At 49.0% G+C, this 11,718-nt stretch overlaps 1 protein-coding gene across 1 annotated transcript in view; it reads left to right on the top strand.

Annotated features, from left to right (window-relative positions):
• Positions 1-10,267: 10,267 nt before the first annotated feature.
• The window catches only part of LOC139306527 (zinc finger protein GLI2-like), a 16,591-nt gene continuing 15,140 nt past the window's right edge, over positions 10,268-11,718 (top strand). Inside the window, exon 1 of the mRNA XM_070930413.1 lies at positions 10,268-10,364. Within this exon, the coding sequence (XP_070786514.1) occupies positions 10,283-10,364 (82 nt within the window). The 5' untranslated portion in view covers positions 10,268-10,282. The remainder of the gene's footprint in view (positions 10,365-11,718) is intronic.

The following is an 11,718-nucleotide window of genomic DNA, read 5'->3' as shown; positions in this document are numbered from 1 at the left end:
TTCTCTCAGGTTTCCCTCCCGGGTCAGAGGTCTGAAACAAAGCTTCTTCAGATTTCCTGTTTGAAAGCATTTGCTCCAGCTGAAGAGGTCCGAGCCATCTTTGGAGGACTGAGGAAGCCAGCCAGGGGCCTGCTCTCCATCACGCACAGCAGCAAAATGTCAAACAAACACGGCCGACAGTAAAATAAAGCTGGTTAGGAGAGCAGAGCCAGGGGAGCAGCTGGGTCAGAAAATAGAGACAACTCTGCTTCAGCAGATTGTGTCGGCGAGCAGCGGACCGTTTATCGACACGGGAGGCGGCCGAGTGCTGACGCGACAGGACGGACCGCCGTCTATTTCGGTAGATCGAACTGGAGGTCCGGGCCTCCTCGGGGAGGATCGGGGGATAGGTGAGCGGCGTGAAGCGGGAAAAGACGTCTGCTTCCACCTGCAACGCATTCATCACCACCACCACGAAGAAGAAGAAGAAGAAGAGGCGCATCACTCAAAAGATTCCCTCGTGTTCCTTCTCTCCCTCCTCCAACATCTGTATCGGCCTCATTAAGACACCACAACAAGAAGCTTCCAGAGGTGTAAAACTGACTCGCCTGAGCTCAGGTGCTGCTCTCCCCTCTCCTCACCCTCCTTCCTCTTTTTGGAGGAGAACTAGGTCTTTGTTTAATTTACAGACGGCCCACTGGAGTAATTTCCCATTCAGCTGCTCGACTACTCCGGGGCGAGGCATAATCCCAGGCGCCCCCCTAGCAAGGGTGCCAGCGGGGTAATATGGATGTTAGCTGGGGAGCACGGTGACAGCCCCAGAAGCGACAATTTAATTCATTGTATTTTAATTATCGCTCTCATTCACCAGCTACAAGGCCTTTCTGCGGCTCCTCTCGACAGCGAGCCTTTATCACCGGCCCGTCGAACAAGATAATAAACTTCTGCTTTAAGGTAATTACTTAATCTGGACAAACCTGTGTGTTAAGCAGTGCTATTAAGCGAGGGGGTGATAAATCAGGCATGCATTGGAGGTGGGTGATTACTCGACGGTGCAATCAGTCTTTGAACCCTCGCAGTCTTTTAAGTACCTAAATTGCACAAACAGCATGCTAACAACATGCCGCTCGTGGCACGGCGAGCAGAGGAGGCCCATCAGCGCCGCTGCCTCGCCGCCTGCCTCCTTTTGTTAATGCCAGCCGCCACGCGCTCACCTTCAGCCTGGTGATGCATGGAGGTTATTAGCACGTGGCCTGAGCCCAGCTGTCGAGGGCTGATAAGTAACTCTCCCTCGTGGTGGTTTGCCACCGGGGCCACCGGGGCCACCTCACTCTAGCCACATAGCGGTATGGATGGAGGAATCACTGGTGGCCTGGTTGTGACTGAAAGTCCAAAAACTTCACACGATGTGGCCAAAAGTATGTGGACGCTCTCACTGGAGTCATTTGAGGTTTAGTGAGTTAAATATTGTAATCCAGACGTTAACCGGAGAGGTGCAGGTTTGACACTCGACCCCCAGCTCGTCTGCTCTGTCTGATCTCCGACTGAAGAAGCTCATTCAGCTTGTCTCCACTTTAGAAACTCACTATTTCCTGGGAAAAGTCCTCCGTACAGGAAGTGATGCATTGTAAATCTGTGATGATCTACTGTGATGACCCCCCCCCCCGATAAGAGGCGATAATCAATGAGGCTAAAGGAAGACTCACGAAGCCGTATTTTTACCCATAATGCACGTTAACACTCAGTCCTGAATGGATTACAGCCACTACAGGGACCTTGAGGTGAGATTGTTTGGTCAAATCCTCAACAGCTTGTGATAAAGTGAATTCATGCAGAACTCTCACGGTATTGTGAGCGCACGCCCTCTTCGCATCTTCAGGACTAAATTTAGATCACACTAAACTTTCAGATAACAGGAGAAAACAGAGTTTCTGCTGCGTGCGTACAGAAGGGGGGGCTGACTATGAAAAACTGTGGCCGGCCCGCTGCAGCGCTCCACCAGACGCTGAAACAAATGTGATCAAGCAGAGACTAATAGATGGCTGGAGCCTCAGCGAGGGCACGGCGGTGCTGCCTGACGCTGCGTACGCCCAGGGGGGATCGGGGCCCGGTGAATCAGGTAAATGTGCCTCTTGAACTCTCACGAGCGCTCGCCTTTTGTTCTTACTGCGGCGGCAGAACAATGGAGCTGTCTCGGTGATGGAATAAGCCTGCCTGGTCAATCCCCTGGCCGGGACGCCGGGGCCGCAGAGGAGACCTCCGCCTGGAGGACTGGAGGACTGGAGGACTGGAGGACGGGCTGGCGACGGCTCATTCATGTTGAGAAACCTCTGAGACGCTGACAGAATCCTGACGCTCTCCAAACAAACTATTTGTGTCTTTTTCAGCTTCAGCTCGTCTGACTGAGGTGGAGCGGTGTGTTTCCAGGAGCTCTCCTTCCTTTAGTCATTCTTAAGCTGCAGTGTTTGTTTTATTTTACAGTAACGTTCATTAATGTGCACAAACTCTACAAAAACTTTTCAAAAAAGCTCAAGACTGCACGCACAGCAGTACTGTCCCTTGTACTGAAGCAAAGGATTTAAAGAGTCCTTCCTCTCCACGTCGGGCTCTGGTGACCCAGATTTAGCTGCTCTTTGTGTCCCACCTTCTCCTCCCCCCATGACCCCCTCTTATAATTCACCCCCAACTGTTATGAATGGAGTATTAACTCATGCTGCTCTTTGAATGGGGCCCTTTAGCTCTGACACACACACACACACATCTGGAGCAGAGGGGGGGGGGTCAGTGTGGTCACAGAGAAAGGAGGAGACAGACAGACGTACAGACAGACTGTACTTTCAGCATTACAGTTGCTGCTGTCTGACTTATATTACAATTAAACACATGAGCCCGAGGCCTTTTCCATGAGCAACACTGAGGGGGGGGGTGGGGGGGCTTTAACACCAGGCAGTCACGACTCAAACACGCAGGAAGTTAAATGAGCTGCTGTAACAGAGCGGTTTCATCATCTGGTTGGAGAGACCTCCAGATTTACTCTTAACATCAAGTCATTCTGTAACAGAGGAGGAGGTCGAAGGTCAGAGGTCGACGCTCTAGAATCAAGGAAGTACATTTAAAAACTTTCAAGGACTCAGTTACAAACAGAAAAGACTTCAGAAGAAGATTTTAGCAGTGAAGCGTAAGAAGGTGCCTCCAACTTTGGGTTCATACGGACTCGTTACAAACCACGACTGACAGGCCGCTCTGTGATTGGACCGTGTTGGTGATGTCACCCTGCATCATCAGCAGCATCACATGGACTCATGTGTTCATTGATCTTCTCTGGTGTCATATCACTAATATTGAGCCTCATCAGACTGACAAACAGTATCACTGAGAATGACAGGAGCACGACACACCTGATAATCATAATACATCACCTTCATCTCATTTACCAACTGACTCTGCTGGATGAAAGATCCGACATCAAGACGTTTCTTCAGTGAGGATCAGTGAAAGAGGTCACTGTTCGGCGACAGGAAACAGACTTCTCCTTCTTCTCCGCTGTGTTTTCTTCTAAACTAAAGGCAGCTCAGACGGCGGCGGCGGGACGAAGCTGAAGGAGTCCAGCCTCGTCCCGTCGGGCCTCGTGGCATTGTGCAGACGGAAAATGAAGTAAAGAGGGCTATTTCTGCAGGCGTGTGGGGACCGGGTCAGTCCGTCAGGCTGTCAGGGTGCAGAGTGAGAGGAATGGACCTGGAATGCTGACTCACTCAGGTCCCGGGCCCCCGGGAGCCCCGGGAGGCCCCGTTATCCCCCTCCCGACGCTCGGCCGAGAGCAGATAATGATCCGTGGCCCTGACCCCTCCGCTCCGAAATCCCAGGTCACCCTGCGAGATTCCCACTAGAGTGTGTGTGTGTGTGTGTGTGTGTGTGTGTGACACCAGAAGAATTTTAATGCAATCCAGAGATCAGCTGGCTCACCTCTCCCTCCTCTCTCTGTCTTTTCGTTCCTCTCGTCTTCTCCGACCCGGCAGCTCGGAGACGAGACACACCAGGATGCAATTAAAACCTGTACAGAGGGCGAGCGAGGGAGGAGATGATGGGGGAAACAGAGAGAGAGAGGGAGTTAGGCAATGCCCTCGTGGAGCTTTTCCAAAATAAAAACCTGAGAAAAATGTTAACAAGAAACATAACTCCATAAAGTCAGTTAAAGGCTTCGTTTATACGGCGGTGAAACAAAGACGCGACATCTTAATTAGTTCTGATGTTCGGGGCCAACTTAAAACGTAGACGCTGTCTCCACGTCTGTCTCCACGTCTGTCTCCACGTCTGTCCTGCAGCCACATGAACACCAGTGAGAAATAACACCTTTAAGGTCTGATGTTAGAGGTCACCTGTGATCAGGACGAGGTGAGGCAGTTAAAGGCAGATAACTGAACGAACAAAGCAAAGCAGAGAGCAGGAACTACAAAGAGGCTTCAGCAGATCCAACGTGAGGAATCAAGATTTCACACGGTTCGACAGTTCGACTCTTTTGTCTAATAGTTGAACTGAACCGACAGCAGCTGTCGTGATAAACAACACATTGTTTACGTCATTCATGGACGTTCAAATAATCATGAAAATCAATCAACCGGTTGAACGCATTAGTGTCAGTTTACTTGTTGTGGTCGGAGAGAAGAGAGAGTGGAGGTGTGGAGGGATCTAATGAAGAGTTGCATCATGGGAAACGTCGGATCCAGTGTTTTTGGAGCTCTCCTCTAACTTTTCGTTAGCGTGCTGCTGATCGTCTCACCTGGTAGCTCAGACAGACGAAGGTCAAGAACTTCTGTCTCTGCAACCCTACAAACACAAAGCAAAAGCAGACGAGAATCAGATGTAAATGGTCGAGTTCACGGTGTGTATTCAGTGTTGTATGAGCCCGGCTGAGCTGTTTGGACCAGCAGAAGAAAGCTTTTCCCAGCGCTGTCAGTCCCGGTTTGAGTCCGGGCTGCAGCTTCCCTCCACACAGTCCATCATCCCGTCTAGTTCAAAGCCCGTCTAGCTGCAGGTCTTTGTCAAAAGCCTGGTTGGATATCTTTTATGTTCAAGATGTAGGATTTCTTAGGACGACTTTGATTACTTATTTATTCCACTTCTCTTGTGTGATAGTGCCAATATTTTACACGAAAGTGCTCAGCTTGCTCTGAAATTCATGTTGCTTTATTGTAGCCCTTTTGCCTTTGAAATCTCTCTCTGTTTTTGAAGTCTCCTCTGCCTCCCTCCCTTCCTCTTCTAACTCTCTCTTCTTCTTTGCTTTTCTGCTCTCGCAGCCCCCCACCACATCTTCCCCACCTTCCACACGCCGATCCCGATAGACATGCGGCATCACGAGGGACGATACCACTACGAGCCTCACGCGCTGCACGCCATGCACGGGTAAGTGGCCCGTTTCCTTTGAGTCCGTATCTGCTGAAGGGATTTCTGCACGTCACGAGTTGGAAGGACGACTCCTGACTCCAGAAGTCGTCAGATCTTCTTGATGCAAATCTTTACTTCCTGCTCAGTTACTACTGTACAGCACAGAACTGCTTTTCCTCTTTAACTCTGGAGGATTTGCTTGCAAGTGTATGTTAGCAGGCGCTGATGAGAGCTGAGCGTTCGCCAAGTTCAATATCAAAAGCAGATGACAACATGCTGACTTCCAAAGTGAATAATCAATGCTGGTTCTGAATCTCCCCTCTGCAGCCCTTGTTTCCGATACAGTCTGATTATGTGGGCAAGCTTTGCTCTTCTGGCTCCAGCCGTCTGGGGATGCTTTGAGAAGTCTGAAGTTAGAAAACTGGATCCAAACTGGGAGAAGTCTCCTCTCTTTCTAGAGCTGAGGTGCTGCTGAGCAAGGCAGCTGGAACACTGAGATCTTTACACGAGACTTAATACAATAATAGTGATTCTTGACACAGTGTCATTCCTTAGTTTGTGAAATCTAACTTGTCAAATAAATGGAAAGTCCAATATTCCCGCTTGAGATGTAGTGAAGTATAAAATGCAAATACTAGAGTGTAAGTACTGAGCTACAGGACTTGAGGTACCTTCCTGGCTAAATAAAAGGTTGGCTCGTAGCAATCTGCAGCTCGCTCTATTAGCGGCGATCGGCAGGGCCGGATCCATCACTGATGACATAATACATCCCAGCACCTCTTTATATTCATTAATGGCTTGTTGTGGAGCTAATCTGTGTGGTGCAGGCCGCGTTGCCCCCGAGCTAGCGCGATAATTAAACTCCCACAGTGTAGAGGTCACAGCGCAGGCTGCATGTGCCGCAGCAGCGCTGGTGGTGAGTCCGACTTCCAGGCTTCAATAAGAGATGCAATCCCATTTATTTTCCTGAGGGAAATAGAGTGTGTTATACACAACACTGAAATATCACTCTCTTCTCGCTCAGAAAATCTCATCACACGGCTTTGTCGCTGTGCTCAGAAACAGAAACGTGGCGATGAAGATCATGTGATGTGACCGAGGAGAGCCACTAAATGGACCTCGCGTCCTAAAGTTGTCTTTTGTTTGTACGATAATGCAGCCAGAGATCGTTCATGTCGAGTCACAGATACGAGGGTTAGAATTTGTTTCAGAAAACGTGGATGCAGGTTGTCCCTTAAACAGATGTGTTCTTTTCTAATCAAACGTATCAACACATTTCAACACTTTCACACAGAACAACCAGGTTTAAAGTTACTTTATCACAAAAGAAAAACTGGCGCCGGGACAAAAAAAGTCAATCGAGTTCTCCAAATAGTACTCTTACATTTAAATTCACAGATTTGATGGTGATGCATACTTCGCGCCTGGCGGAAGCAGGGCTATTCATCACGCCGGCCGGGAGGGGAGGGGCGGGGGGCGGCTGTCCGCGGACTCGGCCACCTTGATTAATGTGATTTGATCTTGACAGTGGACCCCTAATTCATCAAGACCTTGATCTAGCTGTCGCTCCCCCCTGCCTGTGCCAAATTCACCTAATTACAGGAACATTGCGCAGCAAATTAAGTGCGGTGTCATTTGTCGCCTGGTGCGGCACTTTATTATACGCTCGTGGCAGCGTGTCAGAGGTCCCCTCCTTGATTGTCTAACATGACATCTCCGCGCCGTCCTCTTCATCATTGTTTGCATATACCGTAATGAGAGGGCTGGTTATTTTGTCAAGCCTGTCATAAAAAGCAGCCACGGGGAAGCCTCTTTTTTCTGCCTTCTTCGCTTCCTCGAGGAAGGAGGAAGAACACGAGGGGGAACACTTCCTCCTCTGTGGACGGAGCGAGGCTAGAAACCATCAACATGGAGGAAGCTGACCCGAGATCAGTCCAGGGCCTGATCAGAGTCAGGTCAATAGTTCTACATGACCTTAAACAATCAAACACAAGTGATGTTTCCACTGGGAGGTTCAGTCTGTTGTTTTACTGATCACATCCTGAGGAATCGACTCCATAAAGACCCGATTCAACTCAAAACATGCTGTTTACTTTCGAGGCCACTTGAACTTCTGTTCACCTCTCACATTTTGGGACGATCCCAGCCTTCTTCCTGTCAAATCAAACCTTTCTTTAGGCTTTGCGCGGTTGGTGACCTCCTGCCCCCTCGACCGCAGGCCTCAACTAAAGTAAAGAGGGGGGGTTTGAGGAAGAGGAAGAAGGCCCGGGCTTTGTGTTGTTCACATGTTAAAAGCTAAACTTCAGAAAGCTGAAGTCACCCTGCAGCTCCAGTATCAGCCTGTGAAACTGGAAGAACCAGCCGGAGGATGAGACGGAGAGATGACTTTTTAAGGAGGCCATGATTTGCAGCACCGTGATGTGTTTGTTTGTATCTAGGTCATTTCTTCCTCTGCATGAGGAGGAAGGCGTTCGGGGGTTTGGGTTGGAGGGGGGGGGTTGTTGCCTGTTAAGTTTGAGGCGTCCGCTTCACGCAGCAGACTCATAAACCTACAGTGGGAGTTTATTCAGCGGCACGCTGGACGGTGTGATTTATCTAAATCAGAGAGCTCCCTGAGCCCGACACCGGAGACGAGACTCCCTGTCACACTGTAATTCATCTCTGGTGTCTCTCTCACACACACACACACACACACACACACACACACACACTAGATTCATGTAGAGGAACGTGATATTTATCATTTTAATTCATTTATCACAGCTTCTCCAATTTGAGGATTTGCAGCTTTTCTCTGTTTGAAATCATTTTAAACTGAATCTTCAGCGATGTCACTTTGGGCTCCAGGAAGTTGAACAAAAAGGCAGAATGAATCGTTTGTTGTCTCCCTAATGAAGCGTATAAATGCCTGCAGGTTTATTATTATTCTACAGTTTAATATTTTCAAAGGCAGTCAGAGTGGAAAACGCTTCAGTCGCTTATATTGCTGTGACTCTGAGCATGCGTGTCAGACAGCTCATGAATGGTGTTAACGTCATGTCAGCAGCGGCTGCAGTCTGTAAGGTCATGTCTGTGCACGCGGGTTGCACTGCAGCTGAAGACAGTCCCTCTGTGTCCACCAGCGAGTCTGGAACTGAGACACGACTGATACGATCTGGTTAAAGTTGATCTGAGAGAGAAGACCTGAACATCAGAATTCATTTTTCACACTCATACATGTGAGCAAAATGCTGCGTGGAGTTCAGTAAAGAAAGTGTCGGCTTTATTTTAGCCAATACTGATCCTTCAACACGTGCCAGGACACTCAGGATCAGCTCTGGACAAGAATTGGAAATGACAAAATGAAGCTGTTCCTCAGTTTTAGCACCTGGAGTGAGCTGCTCTTCAGATCAGCTTAATATAGTAGTTTAGGATGTAAATACGGAGCTCAATGCAAACTGGCCCGTGAGCTTCAGGCTGCATGTGCGAACGCAGCGTTAATGAAGGCCGAGCATCAACTCCCCCGGAGCCAGAGTCTGTCTGAATATGTGAATATTACCCTCTCCTTTACTAAGCTTTTCAGGCTGCACGTGAAGACAGAAACACTTCTATGTGATTGTTGGAGGAGCTTGTTATCACAGTAAACAAACCCTCTGGATTCAAAGACAGACAGCTCACCTGCAGGCTGCTACACGATGAGGGCATCAATCATTTACACTGACCGTGGGCCCGATTGTGGGTTCTGGGTGGAAAATCAGATCTTTATCTTCTGCACGGAGAGAAAGAACAACGTCGGCTCACTCGTGATGCAATCCACCGATCTGGCTGCGAGCTATTAAAGCCTTTGTTGGACGGTGGATGATGGAGAAGGTGCACTTTTAATGAGGCGGCAGGTAAGAGACGCCGAGGAGAGAGCAGATCTGGAGGTTCACCAGCTTATCATTCTAATCATGTGTGGAGAAGTTTTCCTTTAAACAAGCTGGACTCTTTTCATCACTCCTAAAAAAGTTTTTACTGGCAGCCACGTTTGACGGGAGGAAACCTGAAATCACTGATTAGTAACGAACTGTTTGCTCGTTTTTAGTTTCTTAGTGCAGACAATCAGCATCCTTAAGCACATGCAGCATTAATAACTCATTCATCAACTACTATCTGCAGTGACTAGTGTTTCCTGTATTTCTCATCAGTGACTGGATGATTTCATCTCTTCAGGCCTCTGACGATGATGTTTTTAGGGGTCACAAGCCTCAAAGGAGTTTCTTTTAACAAGACTAAGGTGTCAGATTTACTTCTTTTATCATCTTCCAAAAATCTTCTCTCCAGGTGAGCTAACGCGCTAAACAACACCGACAGACGGCCCGCGGGTAGAAGCGTCATGTGGGGAGGTGGTGGCCCGCCATACGACGCCTCCTCCCTCCTCGTCTTCTGGTCTCCGTGGCCCCGGTCTCACCCCTTCCTCCCACTCTCTCAGATCAAAAGCTCGACAGAGGAACAGCGTTAGACGTGATCTCACTCTCAACGGCGTGGTGCAGGCTGAGAGGATGGGGGGAGTTTGTGGAGTGTGAAGGAGCTTCAGGTTATTGACTGTAAACCGGTCGCCAGTGTATCACAGCCGTGTTCATCTTCCTCCATCCATGTCCAAAAACATTTCCTCCTGTCTGATAAAACCTACAGCGAGCAGCTGAATGAAACTATATATTTAGGCCTTCAGCAGGAGCCAACGGGCTGTGAGCTGAGAGCCACAGGCCGCTGGTTTGGATCTGCACACAGTCAGAAAGACGAGATGAAAGTCAGTCACAGTGTTTTCTTTCCTCTCTGCAGCCCCGCAGGTTTGGCTGGCAGCCCCGTCATCTCCGACATCTCCCTGATCCGCCTTTCACCCGCCGCCGTGGCGACCGGCGACTCTCCCTTCAGCCCGCCTCACCCGTACGTCAACCCTCACATGGAGCACTACCTGCGCTCCGTGCACGGCAGCCCCACCCTGTCCATGATCTCTGCAGCCAGAGGACTGAGTCCTGCTGACTGTAAGTCCACCAGCCGGCCGAGAGCTGGACTCCTTTAATCCCTCTTCTCTCCACAGCCAGAGCCTCTGCGGTCCCGCATGGTCCCGCATGGTCCCAGGTGGTCCCGCATGGTCCCAGGTTCTCTCCAGCTTCCCAGTTTGCATTGATTTGGTGACTTACAGGTGAAAATGGCTTCTGGGTTAAAACTGGGCTGTTTTTTACCTTCATGTTACACACAACAATTCAGCATGAAGAATATATTTCAACATATCAGCAGGACGTGCTTCACTCTGTAAGACATTTAAAAAAAAACCTCACTTTTCAACCAAAAGTCCAATTTTAACCCAGAAATCAAAAGTGTTTAAAGAATTAACAGCATGTGTTTGTGCTGACTTCAGAAAAGCCACTATGGAGATTTTGTGATTAGAAATAATAAACTATGGGTTTCCAACCTGGAGGTCGGGACCCCCCAGTGGGTCCCTAGATAAATCAGAGAGGTCACAAGATGAATAAAAGGATGATATAATTTCTTTTTTCAGGCTTTTCTCTAAGAAGTTCTTCACATGAAGAGCCTGAGAAGGAGAAACTGAATCCTGCGACGGGGGTCACAAGCAGACACGGCAGTTTTTAAAATGATTTTAGAGTGTGAACGATGTGAAAAGGCTGCAGAGGATCTGACTTACTGCAGACACACACTATGACATGAATTAGTTTTGCAGTAGGAGAAACCTTGACCTGCGCTCCCAGCTGGTTTGATACCGAGAGGGGGCCTTTAAAATGAATCTGTGGAGGTTGATAAAAGAAATACTTATCCACCCCCCCAAATTCACCAGGACGCGATGACAACTCTGTCCTCAGCGCTGAATTAGAATAACAGATTGGAGCGCGGCGACGGGGCGGGACATAAATCTTCTTTTACAGTCTGTCAGTGGTAATGTGGCAATGCTTTTACACTTAAATAAGCTGGCCGCGGTGATAAAGCCCAGCCAAAGGAAAGCGTATGGGGGGGGGGACTATTTGCGGTGGAGGGAATGCAAATAGCTCGCTGAAAGACGAGGCCTCGGGTTTGAAAATGGCCGGCTTTTATGTGTTCCGGGTGACCTTTAAACCATCTGACATGAGAGGGGGGAACATCCTGTCTTCACCTGGAGTTGAGCTTTTTGAACGAGCTCTGTTTTTGAACCCCTTCCTTTCTGCTCTCTGCCTGTTTTTAAGATGCAAATGTGATCCTGTCAGGGCAGCTTCTTCAGCTATGAAGTCAGCACGGGGGGGGGGGGGGTGGGGGGTGCTGGGTGTGGACAGCAGCACACGGCAGGTGACACATGAACTTAAACACATTTTAAAGACGTTTGAACACAAACTGTCCAAAATACAC

This window comes from Enoplosus armatus, chromosome 24 (genome assembly GCF_043641665.1).
Source record: "Enoplosus armatus isolate fEnoArm2 chromosome 24, fEnoArm2.hap1, whole genome shotgun sequence".
Classification (NCBI taxonomy): domain Eukaryota; kingdom Metazoa; phylum Chordata; class Actinopteri; order Centrarchiformes; family Enoplosidae; genus Enoplosus; species Enoplosus armatus.
This window is presented reverse-complemented; position numbering and strand designations above follow the sequence as displayed.